Source organism: Aphelocoma coerulescens, chromosome 3 (assembly GCF_041296385.1).
Source record: "Aphelocoma coerulescens isolate FSJ_1873_10779 chromosome 3, UR_Acoe_1.0, whole genome shotgun sequence".
Taxonomy (NCBI): Eukaryota; Metazoa; Chordata; class Aves; order Passeriformes; family Corvidae; genus Aphelocoma; species Aphelocoma coerulescens.
Window position 1 is genome coordinate 65,048,911 of NC_091016.1, and position 27,363 is coordinate 65,076,273.

Genomic DNA, 27,363 nt, shown 5'->3' on the forward strand with positions numbered 1-27,363 from the left:
CCAGCTCAACTGTGTATTTCTTCTGCTAAAGCATCTGCAGGTACACTCAGCTGCATTCCAGCTTCAAGAGAGAGAAACTCACACAGACTTGGGTTCATGGAGTCTGTCTCTGCAGTGGAAAATGTCAATTCCAGGATCGAGCACCTCTTGTTGAGCAGACACTTAAGTAGGAAATCTCTTCAATTTTCCTCTTCCCTTACATAGAGGCTCCTGAAAGTAAACAGGGAGTTGGCTGATGTAGTTGCCAGGATATTCTCCATCATATTTGAAAAGTCATGGCAGTCAGGTGTAGTCCCAGGTGACTGGAAAAAGGGAAACCTTGTACCTGTCTTTAAAATGGGTAGAAAGGAGGCTCCTGGGAATTACAACCACATCAGCTTCACCTCTGTGTCTGGGAACATCACGGAACTCCTAGAAGCTATGTCAAGGCACATGGAGGACAGGGAGGTGATTTGGGACAGCCTGTATGGCTTCAACAAGGGCAAATCCTGCCTGACCAACCTTTTGGCCTTCTACGATGGAGTGACTACATCGCTGGATGAGAGAAGGGCCTTGGATGTCATCTGTCGTGACACAGGTAAGGCCTCTGACATGGTCTCCCACAATATCCTTCTCTGTAAATTGAGCACATATGGGTTTGATGGGTGGACGGTTCAGTAGTTGAGAAACTGGTTGGACAGTCACATCCAAAGAGCCATGGTCTAAGGCTCAATAGCCAGATGGACATTGGTGACAAATGGTGTCCCTCAGGGGTCTGTACTGGGATCAGTGCTATTTAATGTTTTCATCACAAACGTGGACAGTGGGGTTGAGTGCAAATACACAAGAAACACAGACATTTTTATTAACGGTTTACAATGCAGATACAGAATTTGTGTAATGATATGCTACTTACTGCAAAGCACTACCAATGAACATTTAAATCTGGAAAAAAAACCCCAACAAAGACACTTTTCTTACTTTTTGCTAGTGTTCTAATAAAATTTACTTCCTCATATCCTTAAACCATCAAGGCTGCAACATTATTACTGCTAAATATATTTACAGTCAGGTTTCTCAATTGTTAAACTGCAGAAACAAAAAATATCCTTAAAATTATTTGGCTGTCTGCTGGCAAGTCACAGTATGTTGCTTGTGCGCTTCATCCAAAGTAGAGAAGAAATAAAGACTTCAATTAATTATGTAAATTTTGTGAAAACTGAACTTTTGACTATTCACAAAACTATGATCTTAAGTTTACTTAAACAAGTTTTTGGTCTATCAGTAAAGACTTTTCAAATATTCATTCAATACTTTAAAATTCTTTGAAATTGTCTGTGAGCATGTCGATTGCTCTGAACCCATCAAGTAGTAATGATGTCATGGGATGGTAATCCATTTACATCTAGTGTATTCTATGTTGGTTTTGTTATTTAAAGAATACTGCTGTGTGGTAAAAAACAATACATCAACTTCTTCCAAGTGCCTATCTTATGCTGTTTAAAAATTAGATGCAAAACCTCTTAGAATGGTGATGACTGGGTTAAACTTTAATGATGACTATGAGGTGATACAGCTAAACTAACACAAAATTAAACATAAATCCATATGACAACACAGTGGAATTTTCAACAGAAAGAGAAAAAAATTAAGGCACTTCTGCTATATTTAGCTTCATATTCTGCTGATACATAGGCTACATATTTAGCTGCAACACAGTGATGAAACTCAAATAATCCTTTAATTTACAACTTGCAAGGATTTGGTCTTCAATCTTTATTATGCAGTCTATGGCAAAACCAAACAATTTCACATTATATAACCTTATTGTTACACAGACTTTAACAATGAAAATAAGAAATGCATTTTGGCTGCAGAAAGAAAAAGACAAAAAAAACCCCTGTTCCATATAGTTGTATTTTAGAATACACTTAAATTCATCAAAGTACATTTCCCCCCAGTTAACTACTGATGAATTATTTACAAAGGAAGTAAAACAATGTCTAGAAAATACCATTGCACCACAAATTATCTACATGAATATTTCTATTTTTCATACTAGAAAACAGATAAGAAGGCATTTGCTGCAGTACAATGTTTCTTCCTGAAATCCTAATGTGTTTTAGCAGCTAATACAAAATACAGATGCAGGATGTATTATCTTAATTAGAAAAGCAAACATATTATGGGTTTGGTTAAGAAAAAAATAGATAGTGAATTTTTTAAAATTTCTTTTTTAAAATAGGTCTAGTGCATTAACTGCTCCAAGTACTTCACATAGGGGCTGTTGTTTTCCTACAAATTGAAAATGCTGCTGACAGAGCAGCTGAAATTTGAGTAACTACTTGAAAGAGAAGACATCATCAGTCTGTGCAAGCTCTGACAGGCTTATAGCTACATTTTAATTCACAATTTATGTTAATATATGCTGTTTTGGAGATCATTTGACAATCAATAATGTGGAATACTTTCATTTACTCAACTCTTTTAGAAAAAGTGATAGCTCATTGTTTTGATTTTAATGTCTTTTTTTTAATATGTGAAATAGAAGCAGAAGGTGAAGCTTGGAGTTTTAGGGGGCTTTTTATTAAGGAATCACTGAAAAAAATTTTTCCTTTGAAACTGCAGAACATTCAATCCTTGCAAGAGAAGACCTCTTGAGCTACAAATGTGTTGTTCTAGATGACCCTGTGATACTTCAGCACGTAAATAACCTGCACAGAAAACACCTCTACAAATAAATTTTAAGAGTAAATAGAGTGTACCCAACAGTATTACAACTTCACATCCCATTATTTTTCATCCTCAAAAGGTCACCTATTTTTCAAACTATAGGTGTCTAGCCTTTGAATTTTTGTTTCCAACCTGTTTTAACACCACTGAAAGTCACCAAGAGCATGTCAGGTTGCTACAGGCACAGTAGCTTTGTTTTAGGCTAAGGTATGTACTCCTGGTAAACATGACTGCTTTGAACACTGGAGCCTGGAAGGCCCCCGTATCTCCTGGCTCTGCTTGCTGTTGCATTTCATGCTTCTGTTATGTGCAATGTAGATGTGCTGCAGAAGCAATTTTTGACAGACCGGAAAAGCAGGCACTTTCCTCTGTGGTATTTTTTTGAGGGAAAGCATATCCTACATGTTCCCACTAGCACACTTGTGGCAGTGGCAACTGCTCTGAGAGCCATGCAGCAGGAGGCCCTGTCACGGCAGTGGAGTAGTTTCAGCTTCTTGAAGTTCCAACTGAAAGGAAAGAAATTGCAAATACAATGAACAATTGCTTGATATCTTCCCACCCATAAGTTTGTGTTTACTTGTGTGTTGGGTTTTTTTAGGAGGAATTTATTTCTCATTTGCAGCTGCTGTTCTGCTGTATAAAGCTAAACACATAGCCCAGAGTAAGGCAAGACTATGGTTTTGCCGTGAAGCAACAAAGGCAGAGGAAATGATGACAAAGACAAAGAAACATTAGTAGGTCTGAAATTAGAATTAGAATTAGAATATACCTCACATCAAGCCATTTTTTCTCTTTCTAGGGTGGAACTCTATGAATTTCACAAGTATAGAAAAATTTCATTACCTTTCTGTATTCTTTCTGTAGCAGTTACAGGGGAATTATTATGTTAGTTGAATACATTCTGTGCTCATATCAGGACACTGTCTAACTTTTGGATTTTCAGTTGAAGTCTAGTTTAAATTCTGTGTGAGGCGGACTTGCATCAGCAAACAAACCCAACAACCTCTCAGCCCTGCGTGTCCACAGTATCCATGCTGAGTTCTACTTGCCTGCAGGCACAGTAACACTACAGATATTTTCATGAAGAAAACCTGCTTACTGCACACCACGTCCTGGAAGCCTGCAACCCCTTTTTGATCAGCCCAGCAAATTTTGTACCAGAACCTGTTGAGCGCTCGGTGGGAGACACTGCATATCAAGGGTTTATGGAATGGAAAGCAGAGACACAGATGAAGCCAGGAGATTGACAAAGAGCCCATGTCAATGCACGTCAGCTACAAAAGAAAGCCCAATTTTAAGGATCTGTTGAACTTAGACAAGTGTTTCGTAGATGCCACTATCTTGCCAGAAATGGGCTTTTAAAGAAATCAGTACTTCAAAATTATTACTGAAATACAGTATAATTTACAAAGGAGATACATCAATTTTCTAAAAATACACAGGAAGGCCATTCTCTGCTAACACAGGTAGATGGGAATCTGCCAAGGTTTGGAGTAACAGAAGCTGCCCATTTTTTTTCAATGTTTCTGCAACAGGACTCACCAGCATTCCCCATATTTGTTCACAGTCATTCATATAGCACTAGGAAAATTAAGAAGTAAGAAAACACTTCATTTATTTAATCAAAGTGAAACTAGCTTTCAATTTTTCCTTGTTTTAACTTAAAAACTTTCTCTTGAATCCAATATCCTTTTTATTTCTATATGTGGCTGCCAATTCAGGCAGTAAAGGCAAAGCTTTCAGGGCTGAGCCTTTTGTTAATGAACATATCTGAGGCCTCATTTTCATCATATGAGGAGGATTTGCAGCTTCCATTAGGGCATTCAGACATTTCAGTAGTTGAGGAGAAAGCATCAGAAGCTAAAATTCTGAAGAAGAAAACAAGAGTTACACACAGGATGACTAAATATTCCTGAAGATGTGCCTATACATAATTTGCTTAGTTGCTTGGATACATTCAGGTGAAGCTGCTATAAAAGCAGCTATAAAAATGGGTCACAAAGAAACTAATGCACTGAAACAAATTAAATTTCTCAGATTTCTATAATTATTAATAATCCAGTTTCCTAATTATTTAGGAATTTTTGTTATTAACACATAGATACTAGCAAAAAACTTGATATATTTGGAAAACAGTTTTCAGGGAAAAACAACTATCAATTGTTTTTACATATAAAAAAATTAAAGCTTTTTTTATCTCAGAGACAAATTGATGCAGAGTCTCTGAGCATCTGAAGTAAAAGCGATTTTGATATACTTGCCAAGATATTTGATACGAATCAGTTAATATCAATGACATCAAAAACCCTCAGCCATTTGCAAAAGCTGGTATCTGGTTCTTTATTCCCCTCCCCTGCCAGTACTTGGTCGTACAGAGAAAAGATTAAAGAAAGCAGTTTTGCTTTTCAAGCATTTTCCCCCCAGGATTACATCACTCCTTCTCCATGCAAATGCACTTACAAGATTGCATAAACCCTCCTGAAAACTGAAGTGAGCCTGGCCTTTAAGCTCACTCTGGAACAGATGTATCCTATGCATTTTACTGCAGGAGTTAGTGTAACACAAGATACACCCCCCCAGATGTGAAACAGCTCAGTCTTATGGCTCTTCCAGTTTCCACATGCCTGATTAGCCACTGCCTTTTCTCCCTCAGAACTGTATTTCTCCACTGAGCATTTACAATTCCTACAAATGCTTGCACCATCAGTGTTATGGCTCAGATGCTGCTCTGTGCATTGGCAAGATGTTGCATTTCTGCAGTTTTGAACTTATTTTGCTCTTTCACTTTCTGTAAATGCTGGTAAAACAATAATCAAGCACTTAATCTCAACCTTTTGGTAATGCCAGGGAGCCACAGAGTAGGCCAAAGGCCAGTATATTAACTCAGAATAATATGAATATTTATGCTTCCTGTTGGTGGTTTTGAACTGACAGAAGACACTGCTGTTCATTCCAACAACTTAAGTGCTTAGGAGTGTTAATTTTAAATGCTTTTAGAGCTTTAGGCCTTATGTGATTGAGCCTCGCAGTTCTCATTAACTTTAGCAGGAGAAAAGAATTCTCATTTGGCTGATGTCTTTTCCTGGTCTTAAAATCAAGAGTCAAACACAGTTAGAAGGGGAAAAGGGATTTTACCTTGGTATTTATTTTAAGGATCCTTAGGTGCACATGTCCAGGTGGAATGTACCGCAATGCACACTGCAGTGCACACCCCCAAAAGATCTGGTATAACATTATAGGTTTTACTAATTAGCATCTATCAGAGATTCCCCAATGAGAGGCTTGAATGAGCCCCCCTCCCCCAGGAACCTTCCCCTGGATGGTTCTATCTTGGTTTACAGAATGTGTTCTGGAGAGGACGTTGGGGTCTGGGGCACACTGATCCCTAGCTACGAAGCTTCTAAAATGTTTGGTCTCTCAGCTTGACAAACAAGTCCAAGAATGTAGGCAAAAAGCACTAGGAATACAGAAGTTGTAAAAAAGGTAGAACAGGGGTATAAAAGAAAAGGCAAAAATCTTCATGGCATCATGGCAAAAAAGCAACTTGTAGAACATCTTTGTCTTAGAAAATTATGTGAAGTGTGCCAAGTACTACACAGCCTTGCAATTAGAATTCATACCAAATACTCTCCAAGGCCTTGTCTATACAAGAAAGAACTTGTCAGTAGACTTCAATGAACAGATACACAAGCTAGACTTTCTTGCACAGAAAGCACTTACCTGTGAAAAGAACACCCCATCTATAAAATTTACAGAATCTCACTGTCTGAGAAAATATTGGTTTGTCTGAGGGTTTATTTTCTTTTTTCTTTCTGAGAGCTAAAGCTGCATTCACTCTAGGGCTTTTTCTGTTTAAAATAATAATATAAAGATATTAGGTATTACACCTGTAGTTACTATTCCAGAGAATCTTTTTAGTGTAGATTAGTTGAACAATCTTGTCTCTCATTCTGATAAAAGCAGACATCAAAAAATGTCGCTTACAGAAATTTTTGCTGGAGAAGAAATGATAAATTAAGTTTAATGTTAAGCTTTGAACATGGCTTGCTGTGAATGTATTTTACAGACATTGTGGAGAGTGAGAAAGACTGCACCAAATAGCTGCTGAGCTGAACTCCAGGGAGAAGGCCCGGGTCAGCATTCGGGGAGCACATCTGGCAGAAATAAACCAATGGCAGAATCAGCAACTGCCAAAGCAGGGACTGCAGGGATGGTGGTGAGGAAAGTGGAGCTGGCCACTCCAAAGTCTTTCAAATATCTAAATATGCAGACCCACCTCTGAGGACCTGAGTTACCAAGCGTTGTCTTCTTCTCCCTGACTCTGGGGAAAACTGATGGTTAGATGCTAGGAAGAGCTAATAAAGTAGTCAAACAATTTCTTCCAGCTCTGCATACACCTTTTTTGTTCCATGCAGATTGGCTCTCTGCCTCAGTTTCCATCCTTACTGCCTCACTTACTGCCTCCTTCCTTATGTTTCCCTTTCTCCTCAGCAATCTGCCTCTCACCTCCCTTTCCCTTCATTGTCCTTCACTTCCCTTCTCTTTCCATATGCTTTATTTCTTCATAACTTATTTATTTCATCGCTATTGACTATAGGAAAAAAAAAGAAAACAAACCCTAACCAACAAAGAACCCAACTATAGGACTAGCTTCCTCCTTATTGCCACTCTCAAGATCACTTCACTTGCTTGGTCCATCCCTGCCCCAGCAGGCTGTCTCTCTTGTTGGTGTAAGCTGAAACATCTCTCTGGGAAACATCATCTTTTATTCTGTGCTTGCTCAGTGCTCAGGGAAATAGACTTTATTTCACTCAGCCTCTAGGCAGTACCACATCAATATTTTCTATGGGTAGAAGTTGAGAAGGCTACAGCTCTCCTAGAAGTAATATAAAGATATATAACTAAATGTAGAAAATGGGTGCATACACACTGCACTCTGAAAAGCTGGAATTGTACTAGACAGAGATACAATCTTGTTGTCAGACACATGCACAAAATTGACTCCATCGAGGGTTACAAATGCATTATTAACAGATGAATCTAGTAATTTGCTACACCTAGTAAATACTACACATATATACATACATACATACATACATACAAACAAACAAACATATATATGTGCACCTATGCCAAGTTTGGCAGTTCTGCTTCACCACCAGACTGAGCCAGGTGCCAATTTCACAGGCCACAGTTTGGCATGTATGACTCAGACACTGGTGAACAATACCAACTGCTGACGCTTAATACAGCTTCTTTAGCCCTTCTCCCTTTAGACTATGCCCTCCTGTTTTCTGGTGCAATTACTGTTTAGTCTGCTTGGAGATGGGAATACTCTGATTTGGGCTATCTGGCAGCAGCTGAGTGGCAGGTGGGTAGCTGCTTTTGCAAGAAGCCACTGAGTTCTGCACCTCGAGGAGGCAGCCAGCTTGTGGCTGAAGTGGCAGCAGTGGGAAAGTGGTGCATGAGCAACCTAAGTATATTGCTGAAAGGTGATATGGCAATGAATGAACCAAGCTTATGCCTTTTGCTCTTTTTTTAGACAACTCAATCTTCTTCTAGTGCTTGCAGTGTGCTTGAATTATTTTCGTGAATGTTAAGATTTGCTTTCATGTTTTGCTGAGAGACAGGGCTTGCAAATTCTAAAGACTAATCACAGGACCATAGATATTGAACACATACAAAAGAGCTTCATTGCAAAAACTATGCAAAAGTAGGCTGAATAAAAAAACCAAAACAACTCTTTCTTTTGTAATCTGATGTGCCATGAAATCCCTACTTCTTAAAGGCTTTTTCTACATGGAAAAGGTATTTTCTTGGTATATGTGAAATGGCGAAATGACACATTAGTCTTTAAGATGTGTGTATATATTTATATACATATATATATACACATACATATCTAACCCCACCTTATTCACCACATAATTATCTGATACAAGAACTGCATGTAGACAAGCCTTGGTCTTATGTCTTACATGTCTTTCAGGACAAACAAGGCCAGGTATGCCTTCATTGTACATTAATCAAAAGTGAACAAGCACAGTTTTTTATCTTTTTATTCACTGTTGCAATGGGACAAGAAGAGTATTCTGTCCCAATCCTGTCTCCATCAGCAGACAAGGAGTACGAACAGAGAAATCTGTGATTAATTTTCAACCTGCTGTAAACATCCTGCGAGTGAAATGCTGCTTTATGCACTTTATACATGCATGCACGCTGGACCCAGTCACTCAAGGTACCCTTTAGAACCCTCAGCTTCTGAGCATCAAGGAGGGCAGAGAGCAACTAGCACCATGCAGGACTAGGGTCTCTGTGTATGCATACATCAGTTTCAAATATAACCTTGAAGGTGTTCAGACCTTCCAACAGCTACAAATCAGTGTAAGTGGTAACTTCAGAACACATGTCATCTCCAAGCGGGTGGCCTGGATCCAGAGATGACATCTCCACTGCTAGTCATACCTGATGGTTAGTCCTATCCACAGTGTTGGCAGTGGAAGCATGGTCACGAGTGTTTTGTCGGACTCGGGTGGAGTTTTGCTGCTCAATGGTTGAGGAAGTGGGGATGCAGAACTCTCTGAAACACCTTTTGAAATTCTCATCTAGAAATGCATAAAGGACTGGATTAAGGCAGCTATTTGTGTACCCTAGAGCAATACAGAAGTGCCAGGAGACAGTCTGGAAAGTAGTTTCTGGGATGTTGACCAGGGCTTTAATGATAACATAAATGTGGATGGGAGTCCAGCAGACAATAAACACTGCCACCACTACAAGAACCATCCTTGTGATTCTCCGCAGGTTCCTATCCTTCTCTTTGGAGCCGGATAACATGCGAACACTCTTCAGGCGTAAAATCATCAGCCCATAACACACGGTAATGATCAGCACTGGCATGATGAAGGCAAAGATGAACACACAGATTTTCAGGAGGTTCTCCCAGTACCAAGCAGGGTGGGAGAACGTAAGCGTGCAGTCAATTGAGCCTGGGGAAAAGGAAAACAGCACAGAAGAACACGCAGGTCAGTTTTTAATTTCCTTTTCTTTAAACCTTTCTTTAATTAAATATCACAGGCAAATATATGAAGACTTTATGCCTAAGTAAACATGTAAAATGAAGCAATCTGTGACCTGTCATTTGCACAAACATTGGTAGGACAGAGTACTGCAAAACATGCATGAAGTGTGAGTTAGGAAAACAAAACCAAATTAACATGTTCTCTTTTGCATACTATGGCTTGGAATTTAATGTACACTGAACAAGGAAAAGAGCTGAATTGTCATAAATGCTTAAACCTTGACTCATTTTCACTTTTAGTATAAAACATGGTGAAAAGAAAGATTGTTAAGCCACCATGTATGCTGAGAGTTTGGGCATTTCAGGGCAACGGGGAAGAGAATGACATGACAATAGGTAACTATGCACTGTGAAGGGTCTGGATTTATGTTGACATGCTGTCACTATCCCTTTATGGAAAGTCTTGGAGTACCAGTGATCCAGAACATGCTCTCTGCTCTGTATCATGTCCTGCCAGACAGGGTGTAACATACTTATGACTGCCAGCTTCCCAGTGGGAGTATCCTGCGTTTATAAAGTGCAGGGTCCAGTGCTGTAGGGCAATGCAGAACTGCCCCACAGCAGAAGGCAGGCAGGCACAGATGCTCTTCCAAACACTACAGTAACCATGTGGGACAGCAAGACTTGCAAGGACCCACAGAAGGAGCTGGAGCTGCCTGTCATAAAAGACAGATCACATGCACTGCTTGCCCAGTCATCTACAGCCAGATGAAAAATTGTTGAAGGGGCTCATTTGCACTGTTAAGTGCTTTACACAGGTTGGAGGTCAGAAATTAATTCAATGCCTGTACACTACAGTGAAGCAATGCAGAAAGGAGTTTAACTGTTGAATACTCAATTTAGGAATGAAAGCCAGACTTACCATGCCTGTATTTAGTAGTTGCCATGAACATAACTGGCAGGCCAATGGCAGAGGAAAGAATCCAGTTGCAGACATTGACAATTTTGGCATTTCTGGGGGTACGGAAATCAAGGGCCTTAACTGGGTGGCACACAGCCACGTAGCGATCCACACTCATGGTGCAGAGTGTGAAGATACTGGTGAACATATTGTAGTAGTCTATGGATATAACAATCTTACAAAGGACGGTACCAAATGGCCACGTTCCCATCAAGTAATTCACACTCTGGAATGGCAGAGTACTTGTTGCTAGGGCATCTGCCAATGCAAGATTGAAAATATAGATGTTGGTGGCAGTCTTCATTTTCGTGTACCTAGAAAAAAAAATTGGCAGAGCATGTGAATGACCACAACTGACATTGTTAAATAAAACTGAATCCATAAAACTGAGCCTGTAAGAAACTTCTGTAAAATAATGTGCTAGATACTGTCAAAGATCACATTTTCTGCTTTTAACCAAATGACCTTTTAACCAAATGACCAAATGATTCACCTACATGGTGGCAGTTCAGTGAGACATCAACGAAAGGGTGTTAAGGAAGAAAAGATTAATTTAACTTGTGCAGAAGGAAAAGATACACATAGAAGAAATGATATTACAAATGCTAGAGAATTGAGAAGCTGAAAAAATTGTATCTTTACGGATCAGATACTGTACTACATGGATAGATTTTCTGTACCTGCTGATATTATGCTAAATATCATAACCATGTTCTGTAGAAATAGAGAATTCATTTGTAGGTTGTGGAGTAGTGCAGATAGCACTCCAACTGAGCAGCACTTGAGACCCACTTTCAATGTGGATGCTGTACTTTTGCAGTGGTACAAAAGATGTTTCAATTTAAGTAATGTTCCTGGACATGCTGTCCTGGTGCCCTGATTGCTACTGAGGTTGCTGGGCCCTGTGGCTGCTTGGATTTTGGGGAGTCAGATGGCTTGCTCTTTTGATGAAACTTCCTTCCATTTCTGCAAAACTAATAAGCAGAGTGTTTGATCAAACATTTTACAATTTACAGAGTGCTTTTCAAGAGGAACATCCCATTTCAAAAGACCTGTCAGGGAACCTGCTAGGGAAGACAAAATGTAAAATACACTATTTAATGGGTTTTATCTCTCTGAGTTAGATCTCTTCAGAACATGAGTCAGTTGCAAAAAAATCCCAATGAAAGGATTTGGTAGGGAACATACATTTGGAACTTTTCTCTAGTAGGGTGTGGAGAAATGCAGACTTCATGTTGAATGGACATAGAAAGCTTTTATGATTAACATTTGAAGCCATTGATACTGGATTTGTTCTCTCATTTTTAGCACTATGCATGAGAAGCCACTAATAACTCTAATTTCAATTTAGGGTGCTTTTAAAAAACGTATTTTCAAGTAGATCCAAACTCTATCTTGATGCTGCCTTGAGAAAGTATGATCTGAATATGACACCTTCCAGTTGTAAATAAACTTCATATTCTCAAAGTCCTGTCAAAACTTTTCTGTTTATCTAGCAAGTTTGTAACACTAACACAGGAGGAGGTAGATGCTGCAAGCATCCATAACTCTCTCCTCTGGAAACTGGAAAAAATGTACAGGATTGCAGTGTGGGAGAGGTACAGCTCTAAAAACTGTTTGGAGGAAGGAGAAAATATTTCTTGGGCAATTTGCTGGAGAATCTTGCAGATGAGAATGAAAGCAGCAACATTTATATTTTGTTTTTACTATTATCCAGTACTAAGCCCTGTGGTTTATCAAAATGAATGTCTTTCTGAAGGTCTGAGATATCCAGGAGTAGCTGAAGGTATGTCCAGAGCTAACCTGAAGGTTTGATTTTGTTGTGAGCAGGCATGTCCAGCTTTCTCCCACCTGATCTGCTCAGGCAAGTACAGCAACAGAGGGGCAGTGGCTCTCAGCTCTGCACAGACAGGTAAGGGTGACAAGGATTCTGTGCCCTCACCCAGGCTGCTGATCCCTGCTCAGACCTTAGATGATTGCCTGCCTTATCTTTATGGCTGGACAAGAAAGCACACTTGGGAATGCTGCTCAGAGCTGCTGTCATCACACGTGATTCTGGGACAGGTCTCTCTGGAGAGTGCATCATCAGGTAATAATGACAATGCTTTGTTATCAGTAATTAAAGCCACTACGATTTAAAGGGAACACTTGACACAGCAAAAAAACCCCAAACCATCAACCAACACATAAATGACTTTCAGGTTAGCATGACAGAGGATGGACAGAAAAATGCTCTGAATAAATAGAATAAAGTTTCTTCACTGGGCATGGGCCTTATCCCACTTAAATGCTACACATTTTTCAGTTTTGCTATCTACTTTTCATTGTCAGTTTAAGTTTAAAAGTTCTTGGACTTACTATGTTTAATGGCCTCTGTAGACCATTAGTGAAGGGTTTTGCTTGAGGTACTCTGTAATCTTTGTACTTCTAATCATGCTGTTCTTACAATGAGTAGAAGCACAGCTCTTAATGGTGATAGAAAGTATTTACCTCCACAACTGCCTAATCAACAAAAGTCTATTGAAATTTACAATATTCTTTTCAGTGAATTCTATAGGATTTGGGCGTTTCTCTGTACTGAATATTTAACAACTTTATAAGGGGCTTATTTCTGCAAGGTACATTTTGTAAAACATGTATTTTTCCAAATAAGTAGATTATCAGTGCCCCCAGGATTATTTTTTGGCATGAACAAATAAATACCAAAGCAATTGATTAAATGTAATTTTAACAGCATGAAAAGTAACAGTCAATCAAAATGGAGCTTTTCAAAGTCTTGATCTTAGCTGTCATTATACTTTTTGCTAAGGTACCAGTCTACCTATTTGAAGAAGCAGAACAAACATTTCCATTATCCAGACGTAGATGTACATGGCATGAGGTTTCTATACTTGAGAGTGACTTAGCAATACCAAAATGTATAATGCAAAACCAAAATTTATAAATGCAATCTTTTAAGGTACTGCTTTCACACTTTCATTCAAACCCAATAGAGAATCTAAAAATTAACAGCTGTGTAAAGAAAGAATCTTAATTGCAAACTCATGAAAATCTGAATACTGGTATTTAGATTACATTGAAATTTCAGCGTCTAAAACATCAAGTGTATTAAATTTTGCATGACAATGAGCAAGGTTGTAAATGAAGACAGAAGTTTACTTTGGGTGGCCTTACTTTTATTTTACAACTCTGCAATGAAAAGAGTAATAAAATATGATGATTCAAGGTTTTTTGTGAATATTTAGTACAATACTGCTCTTGATATATACCCAAATTAATTATGTTCATTATAATACTGACACCCACTAGTATACCCCTTCTAACTCCTCAGTGCATGATTTGTATCATAAAATATCTGTTTATTAAGTGTTGTTTTATTGGTAATAGTAGATGATAAATCAGATTTACAACAGTAAGAGTACACTTTATATCTGTCTAATTTTTTTAGGGAAAGCTCAGCCTTGTCTTTATCTTCAATCCAACTAAGCTTTAAAATAGACTTCAAGTTTGAAGACCTGAGCTGTACTGGTCCACTCAACTGGGATTTGCTTGGAATCAGAAAAAAGCAGTGGAGAAAAGAGTGAGAATTCAGCTCAGATAGTCACCAAGTTTCCTAGCATTCAAGGATTAATAGAAGGTCTTGAAATGGACCACTCAACTGGCTGCCCATGGGCCACTTGTAGTTTGTAAACCAAGTAAAACCTTCACCAGATTAACCTCAGAGAGACTCCAGCCCCCTTGTAAAATGTGTAATAGCACCTTGGACAGGAGCCAGGACCACTTTCCCTTCCACTTCTCATGCAACAGGAGAGATGTGAGCATGCTTGTGACTCTCTGCAAAGACACCTGCCACAGCCCTGTTTCTGGCCTGTCCACTCCAATAATTAAGTTACCACCTTCAAATATTTTTTAAGAGTCTCTTCTTTTAAGCTTCTTAAAATTTAATGAAATCTTTAGTTTGCATCATACTTTATTTAAGCCTAACAGATAAGAGTTTGTGTACTGCTATCGTGGTCGATACAACCAACTTAGTCGTGTCCCTACTGCTCCTTGGTCAAGTGGTTTACATCCGTGTGGATTGTTGAGATCCTCTCCTCCAGAGCCTTCTGCCCTTCTGGACCAGATCAGTTTTACAGCATCCTTGTGCCATTGGGCTGTTGCAAAGAAGCTAGAGAGGTCCACATTTAGCTCAGTGTAATACAGAGTATAATAAGAATACAGCTACATTCTTGCTTTTTTTAAATTATTATTAATGATGCAGCTCAGAGTAATACATGCCATTACAAATTAATTTGAAAAATTTCCTATCTGAATAACATCGATGAGGAGGAAAGCAGAGACAGTCTTTTGCACTTAGGGAATGGGCTGGTTGATGACAGACTCGTAATAATTACCTTCAGCAATACAACGGCATGCAAGATTTTGCCTACAGATGCTTATTTGGAGACAAAGACTCTTTCATGACCTGTGTCTAAGTTCAGCACAAAATACATAAAAAACTGGAGAAAATCGCTGGAGATTCCCTGCAGAAAGCAGTCACTCTCAAAAATGGTTTGGCTGCTGAAAGAAACAACAGCCAACAGCTCGGTCTTGCGTACAGACAACCTGACAAAACTCTTGTTGATGCTGGAGATGAGGTTAGCATTTCAAATTCATGTTCTTCTTGCATAAATGGCTTGTTAAATAAATGAAGAATCTTTTGTATGAATGCATACACTAGATTAGTTGAGGTCGCCTTGGCTGGGAAGATAAAAGCATGTCAAGTATGCCTAGTTGAATCAACTCAAATTAACTTTTTTTTTTCTCCGTGATTGTTCTGGTGCATCTTGTATATGCAACTCAAAAACAGTAGGAAAAACGGATTTTTTGGCATGTTTTTCTGAGATATCAGGTACTTTCAATTTTTGTTGAGCCCTTAAACCTTTGAACAAGGTCATGACATATTCAAGGTGGTCTGTAAAAACCCTCAAAATTTTTTCTGTCTGCCAATCCAATTAGTATATTTGACACTGAAAAGCCTTATTCTGGAAAGTACCTTTGAGCTAATGGGTCTCAAATGATGGACTTTATTGATGTCCATCCCATTTTATTGTCCTTTTTCTTTCTTCACATGGTAATGGGTCTCTATAAAGTGAAAGACCTGTACTGTATCTCAGCCACAGCTGTGATGTGTGCTGTGGCAGGCTGTAACCCATTAAAAGTTTTGAAGTCATATATATTCTGGATAGGTCTAACCTTCCTGTCTGTGAGCACATGATTTAATCAGCTTGAAAACTTATGTCTTTGATTTTTCTATTCATGGGTACTTCTGAATGCTTATTCCTTACACTATCAAATTTCATCTCTGGCTACAAGCACCATACATTTGTGCACCACCCTGACAGGTTATCAGGCAGTAAGGCCATCCAGACTTGAGGTGCCATCTTGTGGTTAACAATCTCTGCATCCTTTTGATCTATGTTCTACTCAAGAGATCTTATACAAGGCTGTAATTTAAACATAGTAAGCCCTGAGTGAAACCAAACCAACAATAAATTGAAAAAAAAAAAAACTTGAGTGTACAACAATAGAGCTGAAAGCATTCACATTTGGTTGTAATTAAATTGTGCAATTTGCACCACATTCACTTACTTCCTGCACCCATCCCGAGTTTGGGGATAAAAGCCGAAATGGGGAAGTGAGGAAGCTTTCACTGCCTTTAAGAAAGACAGAGGCAGTTGCTGTTCTCTCCTGTTAAAGTCCTGCATCCTGACTGCCAGCACGGCGCTACCCAGTCACTGCTGTGACCTGTCATGGTGATTTGAGACATGAAAAATATTAGGCATCACTTAGGTGTCAAGGCATGACTTACTGAGGGAGTGCAGTAGATCTAAAATCACAGAGTTTAGTTATTTGACAAACTTGGTCATACTTCACATACATTGGTGGAGCTTTCTCTCCTTTCTTCACTTACTGGCAAGCAGATGTCCATTTTCTGAAGGAGTTTGAGTGTATATGTGGTTAATGTGGACCTGATCACAGGACAGGTAACTGCTGGACTGTAGTTGCTTCAGTTGCTACCTCTTTTCTCCCTAATAATTTGTTTTCCCACTGACAAGCTCCTTTTTCATTTTATTCTCCTCCATAGCACAAATGAGATTCAGCCAGAATGTCACCAAAGTTTACTTCCCTCGGGTTACCTTGTTAGCATCTTTGACTTCCCAGCTTACCCCTTCCTCACATCAGGACAGTGCCAAGGCATGTGCAGATCCAGCGGTATCTGCTTACAGGATGCAGGAGAAACAAGCAGAGCACATCACCTCCCAGGAAGCAGCACCAGCTCAGGGCCATATTTTTTTGTACTCAGAACCCATCAGGAATTTCTCTCATACCTCAGCTTTGTGAGAGAGTGAGCTAAACAAAAGCCTTTTTAGGCAGAGTCACCTTTAGACTCCAGTGCCAATCTTTTTGGAAATGATGTGGCACCATGAGAGTTGTGAGGGCATATGACATCATCCTGTTTTCCTGCATTGGGCTTTGGACTAAAAATTACTTGCTGCTGTCTTTGTGGCTCTTTCTGATTTTTTTTCTTGCTACTCAAAGGCATCATATAGAAGTCCTCTTTCTGCTATTTAGTTTGAGCCAGTGAGTTTAGTCCCTACCCAGAGAAAATGAAACAAGCTTTTTTCTTTTGGGAAAAAATAGCTATTTTCAGGAGGAAGGCTGGTCCTTTCCATTGATGTCTGACTGAGAGGATTAACAAGCAAGGAGATTACTTCAGAGAGAAAACACAAACTTCACAGGAGTCATAACAGGTAATTATTTTATGATTTCTTATTATTTTCATGCCTTTTTAAGTTACATAAATGTGAAAAATATCCTGGCAGAAATCCATACAAAATAAAGATGATGTGATACATTCTTTTTTTTTTTTTTTTCAAAAAAGGGTGGAGAACCAGTCAAGAACAAGTATAGGTATATCACTTGCCACAAAAATATTTAAGATGTTGCTATGTCTTATAACTCCTAATTTGCTTGTCTTTTCCCACACATCATAAAAAGCTACTTAATGATAAAAAAAAAAATGACAGTAATAAGTATGCTCCTGTGCCCAAACCGTCATCTGCTGGTACACTTCCTTCCCTTCCAGCCTAGTTAAATGGGAGGAAAATTACCTGCCAATTATTTCAGAACTTAATCTGCCCTGTTTGCCAAACCACTTTTATTTGAGACTCTGTTTGCCTGGTGCTGAGGCATATGGGTCTCCAATAAAGGTCGCTGCTTTCATGGTTATTGTGTAACATATCTCTCTGAAATAAATCAATGGTGCTAAAAAGACTAACTTCAATATATTGCCATTATCAAGCAGCAGGTGCTTATTGTTGAAGGTTTGGCTTTGCTAGGAGGACATATAAAGGAAAACTGTCAGTATATTCAATTTAACTTTCTCCCTTTTGCCTTCAGGGAAGTGTGACTGAGAGTAAAACTGCTGACTACATCTCTGATAACTGTGGTGACATTTTTCCAGAGGGGACAAGTTATCAGCTATTTTGTCTGGTTTCCAGGTGCTGGTACCCTCCTCCTGATTTGTAGACTGATCACCTGAGATAAGGACTGTACATGAAATATCCCTGGTCAGCAGGGAAGCTGGCAGGTAAGCTTTTGAAGACAGTTTTACTGCTAGTAGATAGGAGATCCGTAAAGGTGTGGTAGGGAACATCAGGTAATCAATCCCAATCAATCAATACCCCTTGGCCAGAGGGTAGCAGGGAGGTGGCATAGGGCTGTAGGCCAGGCCATACACAGACTGTACAGATCAAAGTAACAGCAGGTATACAAGGCATGGCCTCTTGCATACAGGAGATTGGGATCTTCTGGTGAAGCTGTTGAGTGTGATCTGGAAAGGAACGACAGAGGTGAGCCAAAGGAACTAGAGAGAGAATAAATGCGGAGGAAGGCTTGCCTGTGATGGGGGAAAAGCAGAAAGCAGGCAATGGTGGCAGCTGGTGTGACAGAAAGAAGGAACACAGTTATGTGCTATATGAGAAGACCAAATCAGAAATACTGGAAATCATGGACTCACTTGCTCTACATGTCAAGGATGAGATTGTGTCTGAAACTGAGGCTCTAAGGGAGTTATTAAGACCACAATCTTATGAGAACGATTTGGGTAATTGGCTCCTTAGATTATTTTTCTACAGGGGCAGCTCATCCCAGGGCTGAAGATTAGCACTGTGGCAACTGCTGCTCTCTGTTCCCCCTTAAAAAGAGACTTCACTCAGTTGGAACTGCTCCACACAACACGATGAGGAGGAGATGCTCCATTTTGCACAAACATTTTTGTTCTGAAGTCTTATTCCTGATCTGAGGTACAAGATCTTATAGCTGATAATTGAACACTTCTCAGTAAGAAGGTGGAAAAAAAATCTATTTCATGTCCTTCACAGTTATTTGATTAGCTATGGTGTGTCATCCCTACCTTTTTTCATCATGTAAATTCAAAGGGAAATAGAAATAAAATTTAGAAGTGTTTAACATTAAATGGATGAATGAGAATGCTTCTTATCACAGCTCAGCTAAGCTGTGGAACTGCTTGAGAGTGAACACCATTAAAAGTCCACTTCCAAAAGGGACTAGGGGTCTTTGAAAGATAATTATAATATTCCCACTTTCAATATCATAAACCCAAACTTCATGATATAAACCAAAGAAGACAAAGATGATTATGAAAAGAGCTTTCTTTGAGATCAGCTTAAGCACAACAATTCAGAAAATAGCTGCTATTGGATTTTAAAAAAATGTAGTTACCAGAGTGGATTTGTACTTTGAAGAGACTTATCAGGCATTTGAAACTTGTTTCCACTTGGAATCATCATGAAAATAAATAATTTTTTGAAAATGCCTGTTAATGAAGATCTCTAAAACAACCATCTCAGAACACCTAAGCTTAAAAATAACCAACTTAGAATCTTTAAAAATGCTTCAAATTTTTGTTTCAAAGCAGCTTTGTTTAGTAGTGGCAATCTTTGTGACCTTCTTTTTCCAATCTTATTTTTGATCCTTAATTTTTTGGGGACTGCTGCATGTTAGAAATGTCCACAAAAAGCTGCTGAATAAATGCTGATGCAAAAACTGCAGCTCAGAAAGTCCCTCTGCAGTCTAACAGTCTGTTAAGAGTGATACTCACACAGTATTGCCCCTATTTCTTTCACTCAGTGACTAAACACCAAGTGCTGGCTATGGCTGGAAAAGAGGCTAGCAGGCTAAATTATGATCCTGAGACATTTGGACTTGCATCATGATAGGTTTGAGATTTTTGTAAATATGTCACCTTTTGATCTAGAGAAGTTATAAAAGCTTATCCACAGTGTTTAGCAAAAGTTATGCTTGATGGTTTGGAAAAACACTGTAAATTAAAATGAAATACAGCATTAAGGATTATGTTAGCTAAATAGATCATTAGTCATTAGCTTGCTAGTAACTATGTAATCTAAGCAATGTGTGCAAACATAGTTTATATTACATAATTGTTGAAGCCAGGAAAAGTTGGTAACACTTTATTAGTTTTAAAAAAGAAATTAAAAGAAAAATCAGGAAGTGTTTCATACTATTTTTCATGGGACCTATTGCCATAGTGGCACTCCAGGAAAAGTACAGTGGGATCAAACAGCTTTTTAAAGAGAAATTGAGTGAGAAGGGTTGTTTTCTGCCCAGAACTGCCCAGTGGTACTACCAGAGCCAGAGGGTCTGTGCACCTGGGCCTGGCATGCTGTCTTATGTGCGGGAGTGTACTGGGATGGGGGCCAAGCACTGGGTCTGGAGATGAGTCTGGGGCTGCAGAGCTCTCACTCATCCCTCAGGTGCCTCTGCTTCCTCAGTGAGATGGGTGTTACCCCCAGGTTGCAGCCTCATGTATTTTTTGGTCAAATTTTGACCATGTCTGTAAAAACATAATCAAAAGTAAAAGGAAAGAAAAAGAGAATACAAAGGTGTGCATTCCATTTTATCTGTCTGCTTTCCTTCATCTTGGGGTAGGGAGGGGAGCTGCTTGCTAGTTAAACATTTGCCCACTAGCAAAGGTTGGTAAACTCTGTCACAAACAGTGTGCAAACAGGGACACCTGCCTTTCTGTAAAGCAGGATGCTGAGGGTCACCCCCTTGCTATGCTGCTGATTTAATTCAGCTCCTCTGCTGCTCCTGCCCAACAGTGCTCCCTCAGTTCTGTCCCCAGATCTTCTCTGCCTGGTGCTGTGAGCTGTATTAATTCATAATTGACATGATTGGATAAGGCTGCTGAGGCTTTCAGCTCTTAGCACAGGGGTGGAACCTTTGCAGTCAGTGGAACAGGCAGAACACACACTCACACATGCAATGCCATGCAAATGCAGAGAAGTTCATGAGGCTGTGGACAGGAAAGAAAAGCAGGAATCTTATGCATTTCTTGGTTTCCAAGCTCCCTGATCTATGCTGCTGCAAAAGATGCTGTAAGCTGCTTAAATACTGCATCCAAAACACCATGTCACCTTGCAAAGAACCCATTGTTTAGAAACACTTGTTTTGCTTCACCCACTTTCCAGCTTGTGATAAAAAAAATCTGAAAATTTTCTCTAAAAAGACTCCACACTTCTGTGCATGTGTGTGAGAATATTTATTCCCCTGGTGATATCAATTATTTCTATAACTGAAATTTCAACTCTAAGTCTGTTCTACTTAATAAAACAGTTTTTCTGAATTGCGAGTGAGCTCAGCTGAACTAACCAGAGCTTTCAGTGCTGCAGTCTTTCCAGATTAGATGATGCTCTATTTTTTTTTTTCAAAACACTATTAAGAGGCTGTTTTGAGACACATAGAAAGATTTCTCTTAATTTCAGGGAGAGGACTTCTTTGACTTCTTTCCCTGTTTCCTTTTTTTTTTTTTTTTTTAAGCATTGTAATCATTTACTCAATGAAACAAGACATTTCCTTCCTCTGCAAAGGATCACAGAGAACCTGAGACCCCTTTGTTTATGGTATGTGATAAAATTTATAGCAAAATAAATGAGAAATCACTCTGAACTTGAGTGACTACAGCGGCTGTTGGGGGAATTACAGTCCTCCCAGGGTATTTGGATCATGGGGGACTGGGGCCTCTGTGAGCTATTCCTCTCTTCCAGACCTGCAATACTCAAGATTTTCATCTAGGATCTATTACAACTTTCTAGCATATTGCCTTAATCACAAGGCATATTCTTCTTCCCACTCTAATTGTGAGACTAATATCCCACCAACTTGATGAGAAAGCTGGAAAAGCCTTTGGATTACTGTGTAAATTAATTCAATGCCACATGGTACTAATTGTACACTGTCTTGTTGTACTCTGCAGCTGCTAGAAGTAGCATTTGCTGTTGCTATAGCCATAACATCATTGTGTTCATATTAGTAATTTACACTTACACAAAGCACATGAGGAAAATAGATAATAAAAATTATCTACAGATTTTTCAGATTACAGGAAATTCACAGCTGGCAGCAAAACCTATTAAACTACTGCTTCTGTCACTTGAAGGGGTTTTTTGGTATTTGAGGAAGGAAACAGGTCAGTGTTAGTAACATGAGGTTAAGCCTCACACACTACATATAAAACACATAAATATTAATTCAAAGATGAGAGCATTCAGCTGGACAGGAACCATCTGGAAGAATGAGGAAGGTGGATGAGAATGCATTAATTATAAAGTAATATGTATAAATTGGAAATCTGTGGACCTGCTTTGCACGAAGAGCCTTATTTTTCCATTGATAATCACAATACATTTCTAACTCCTCATTGGACATATCTGCTTTCTGATCTCTGTTTGCCCCAGCAGGGATAGCAGGGTGGCATTGTGGAGTGATAGTGATAGTTCCCTGTCAGGCCAGCACTTGCACAGCTCTGGCTCCAAACCCCTGGATTTGCCTCATGTGGAAAAATTGTAAGAGTAATAATGTTTATAAGAATAATATAATTATTTAAAAAATATTTCCAAAGAAACCAAACATGAGATGTTAGCATGCAGCACACTTGATCTGAAGCCACTGCTGCTTTCACTGGGGCTAGACTCTGAAAGGTGAGTAGGACAATTTCAAATATCTAAGCACCTACCTCCCAACTCCTAGTATTTTCAAGCCAAACTAGGTACCAATGTTACTTAAAAATCTTCATTTTTAGTAACGTCAATTCCTCTCACAATTATTTTGAAGTTCAATATTTTGTTCTCCCTGAGCAGGCATGATGGGAAAGGCAGATAAAGAAGGGGAGTTTTATAGGATGAAAAAAATCAATCCAGTGAAACACTGGCCTCTTATGTGTAGCTGGAGGCAAGGAGGCGTGAATGTGAGCACACAGGGTCACCATTTCATAGGTACATTTCTATGATTTGAAACACTGTCATATTAGTATAGTGGGCAACAGGAACTAAATCACTAAGCTCCCTATTGCTGACAAGATGCACTACACCTACAGAGAAGCACAGAAAGGGAATGTATTTTTATGTTGCTTAAGCCACAGATCCTATTCAGCCATTAGCATGTAAACTCCTTTCGATCCCAATTGCTAAACAGCTACGTGGTATTAATTGGGAAGGAATTCTGTCATACTAAAAGCTGTTCTTGAACAGGAGATGTGGGGTTTGCCATAGAATTCCTGATGGTATTGGACAAGCCATTTAATTTGTGTTTTCCTCTGTAAAATGAAAATGCATTTCTCCTACTGCTTCTGGCCTTTGTTTTTAAGCTGTCATCTCAGGGAAAGATGCTGTTTTTAGATAGAAATCTAAATACAAGTGCCTCATTCGATTTGACTTTGTAGTGCAAGTGTAATTCAATTAATTACTGTAAGAAATATGAACCTAGTAAGGGTTATGCCCAGGATAATAAACACATAATTCCAGGGACAACCTGTGGCATATTTCTCTGCTGACAGCTCTCCCATCTCTGTTACACTGTGCATCTGCTTTTTCTCCCAGAGCAATGCATTCAACACTGCTATGGTGATTGCAGTCATGCCCCCACTCAGAAGCCTTTCAGCAGATGTATCTTCACAAAGACAGCTTGAGTTTTGGACTGACCAAAAAACAGACAGGATGGAAGAGAATCTGCCCAGCTGTGTACATGCAGCCTCTAAAGTACAGTTAAACCCACAAGGTTTCTGAACTGGTCTAGTCTGAACCACTGATGGATATTACTGGTGTTCCCACTAGGTCTACCAGATGCACAGGCTTTGCAATGGCATCCCTAACACGTGCCGAAGGAATCATCCTCCACCCTGCTGTAAAAGCCCACCGTGACCGCCACCCTCACCCCCGGGTTTCTAAAGCCGGCACTGCCAGCGCTGCACCCACGCACCACAAAGCCACCCGGTGCCGCTGGTCTGCAAGTGATGCCAAGAGACAGCCCCTGTTCTGCGCCCACGGCACCTATGCCCGACAGCTGCGGCCCCGACTCCTCGGGGAACGCAGCGTGCAAAGGGGGAGCGGACGCTCCCGACGGGGGGGAAACTGGAAATGCCGGGGCTGCCTCGAAAGGAAGGGAGCGCGCCCCCGGGCCACTCCAATCCTCCCCCTTTAAAGCTCCCGCTGGGCTCTCCAGGGCTCAGTGGATGCTTGGTTTGGCAACGACGAGCAGCCACGAAAGGACATGAGCTCAGTCAGCCCCGTCCTGTCCTGCCCCGCTGTCCCGCTCCCGGCCCATCGCTCCCGGGAGGTGGCAGTGTTCCCCCACGGAAGCCACCCGCCCCGCTCCGCTCCGCTGCCAGGCCGGCAAAGGAGCTTCTTTCATCTACCTCTCACTCGTTTTCCGCTCATTTACGGGGAATGGATTTATCGCGCGGGATCTGATCTGTAATAGCCCCAGTGGGGGCTTTTTCTCTTGCGGGCGAGAAAGTTGCGAAGTGCCGCAGCACAGCCGGAACGCCGGGATTACGGAGAGCGGTCGCGATCACGGCATACGTATTTATTTATACACGTGTATACGCACCTATGCCTATACACACACATATAAATGGATATCAATATGCACACAGAGATCTAGACATGAGGCAGAGGATCTCCAAACACGGGCATAGAGAAACGTTTAACCGCGGTGCCATTTACATTTTGTTCGTGCATTTGGGAGAGGTGGGTGGAAAGACAGGTGGATACGTGCCGGCTATCCGTGTACCACCGCGTACCCGTACGCGCTCACAGGCAGTGGCTATAGTCCCTTTAAATCCTCGCTCCTCAGGGGACAGGTGCGGGATTCAGGCCCCGTTGGCCAGAGCCGCTCGCAGAGGTGCTGCAGCTCGGAGGGTCCTTAGAACATCCTCAGACGGTTTCTGACAGACCGGCCGCCCCTCACGGCTCCACCTCAAGTTTCTTTTCCCCCATCACCCGCTCCGGGTCTTTAACAAAAACCTCCTTCCCTTTCCCGCGGGGGCCGGCGCCCCTCCGCACTCCCCAGTGCAGTCCTTTGCGCGCTGCCCGCCGGAGGGGGACCGCAGCATACCCGCCGGGACACCGTCCCGTATCCCGGCTCCTGGCAGCGGGGTTCCGCCCCGACGGCAGCGGCCGTGGGCTGCGGGGCGGGGCGGGGCGGCACTCACCTGACGATGACATACATGACCAAGAAGTTGCCGAAGAGCCCCACGACGCAGACCACGGAGTAGAGGGCCATGATGGCGATGGCGGTGACCACGGAGGGACCGCCGCCCGCGGGCGCGCAGGGCCCGCCGCCGCCCGCGCTGCCATTGCCGCCGCCGCAGGGCTCGGAGCGGTTCCAGCCCAGCGCCGCCGAGGCGTTGCCCCAGGCCGGGCAGGGCGCCCCGGGCGGGCGGCAGGCGGAGGCGTTGGCGGCGAACGGGACCTCCAGGGCGCCGGCGAGGAGCGGCGCGGACGCGTTGCCCAGCAGGTAGGCGACAGCCATGGCGTGCAGCGGCCTCAGCGCGGCCACCCGCTCCCCGCGCCCGAGGGACGCGCGGCGCTGCTGGCGCGGTGTCGGGGAGGCGACGGCGCCCGCCCGCCCCGACGGCGCGTCCCGCCGCTGGGTGCGGGCACATGTGTGCGGCGGGAGGGGCGGGCCGGGGAGGGCCGGGAGGAGGGGCCGTGTCCGCAGGAGCGGCGGCGGGCCGCGGGCGCGGGGAGGTGGCTCCCGCCGCTCCTCCCAGGCCGGCGGAGCGCGGACGGCCGCCCCCAGCGGCGAGCGGGGCGCACCTGCGGGGAGCGGCGGGCGGCGCGCCGGCGGCGTTCCCCTCCCCTGCGAGTGGCACTTGAAGGCAAAGCGCTTAAAATGTTTCCTTCCCCAGCGCCACAGGCATCGGTGGCAGACAGAGGAGAGAAAGAAGCGGGGGAGACTGACTTGGAGGGATAAAGGCCGGTGCAGAGATCACTGCGCGGCTGATTATCGTAGTGAGTCAGGGATCTTGGCAAAACGATGTCCTCAGTGATTACAGAAATAACAGAACCTTGTAATAAAATGTGATGAACTTTACGGCCGCATTTTGGGAGGGGTGGTTGTGAAGAGAGTTGTCCTTTGGAAATGACTTGGATCTCATTGATCCTCAGGATTTTCAGAGAACCTTCTGTTCAGGGCTCCAAGGATGCTCTCCCCTAGATGGTGTGGTTGTTATTGGATGTGATAACACAGATAAGAAAGTTCAAAACCGTTCTCTTCAGCTGTGCATTCATTGTTACAGGGTGCTTGATTCGCACACTGCTTGTTTGCACCGGCACCTTTTCGTGATCAGTTGCTCCAAATGACCACAGAGGTGCATCTCCAGGACTGCCTGATGGCTGATCATTAGGACCTAGCTCTTTTACTGTCTCACTAATGAAATCAGAAGAGATCTTTGGTAAGGCAGAAAAAATACCTCCTAGTGAACAGGAAAGTGATAGAGTAGCAGTGATTGCTCCTGCTGCCTCATCATGGATGCACACTAATTCTGTCTGCTCACCCTGTGCAGAGCACCTCCTGCTCTTTCAAGAGTGGTAATGACAGAAGTGGAGAAAAAACAAGTTTCAGCTTAAAAGAAAGATGCAGAATCCCAGGCATTTTAGTCTAAGGACTTCCTGTGTGCCTGTGCCACAAGCAATGGGAACCAGTGCTGCTCAGGGCAGGTAACAGTAGCAGAATTGACCACACATTTTCGATGTATATCTGATAATTTGTGGGGAGGAAGAAGAGGGAATGGGAAAGGAGTGTCACTGGACTTAGAGAGGGATATAGATCTGGGGAATTTGTATTCCTTTTTTTCATTCTAAAGTGGACTGAAAGGAGAAGATTGAGTAAGCTATTAATGGGCACTTTCAGTAGATAGCATGTATTGCTTCATGGCCAGAGAGAGTATTTTCAGCATCCTTCATTGGTAGGAGAGAGCCATTTAGCATCGCATTTAGGAAGAGCTTTAGAATAGGAGTTATTTTGTCTTTGGAAAAAGCTGTGGACAAGGGGAAATGAAAGCAAGAACTCAAGAGATTTTACATGGTCAAAGACACTGCCTCTTTATCCCCTTCTGAAATATGGCATGTATAGTCATACACAGAGCAGGAGGAACAAGGCTTTAAAACTGGGCCATTCTCAAAGACTTTAATCTCTGGGTATGAGCACAGAGTGTGGGAGCCTCCCTCTGTGCTTGCCCTTTGCTGCACCAAAGCCATCAGAAGAGTTTAATGTAAGCCTAGACACAATTAATATTTAGCCCTTT

The 27,363-nt window shown here is 41.6% G+C and overlaps 1 protein-coding gene across 1 annotated transcript; it reads right to left on the reverse strand.

Moving 5' to 3' along the window:
• Nucleotides 1–1,454: 1,454 nt before the first annotated feature.
• On the reverse strand, nucleotides 1,455–25,586 carry OPRM1 (opioid receptor mu 1). Its single transcript, XM_069008548.1, has 4 exons — nucleotides 25,267–25,586; nucleotides 10,653–11,005; nucleotides 9,178–9,698; nucleotides 1,455–3,218 (listed from the first exon to the last, which is right to left on the reverse strand). The coding sequence occupies exons 1-4, from the start codon at nucleotides 25,584–25,586 to the stop codon at nucleotides 3,180–3,182; spliced, it is 1,233 nt and encodes a 410-aa protein (XP_068864649.1). The 3' UTR covers nucleotides 1,455–3,179.
• Between the last annotated feature and the right edge of the window lie 1,777 nt (nucleotides 25,587–27,363).

Excerpts from the sequence above, each read along its gene's own strand:
- OPRM1 (XM_069008548.1), bottom strand. The coding sequence starts at position 25,586 with ATGGCTGTCGCCTACCTGCTGGGCAACGCGTCCGCGCCGCTCCTCGCC. Across the intron at positions 9,699-10,652 it reads AACTACTAAATACAGGCATG|GCTCAATTGACTGCACGCTT; the intron begins GTAAGTCTGGCT and ends CCTTTTCCCCAG. Across the intron at positions 3,219-9,177 it reads TGGATAGGACTAACCATCAG|TTGGAACTTCAAGAAGCTGA; the intron begins GTATGACTAGCA and ends CTTTCCTTTCAG.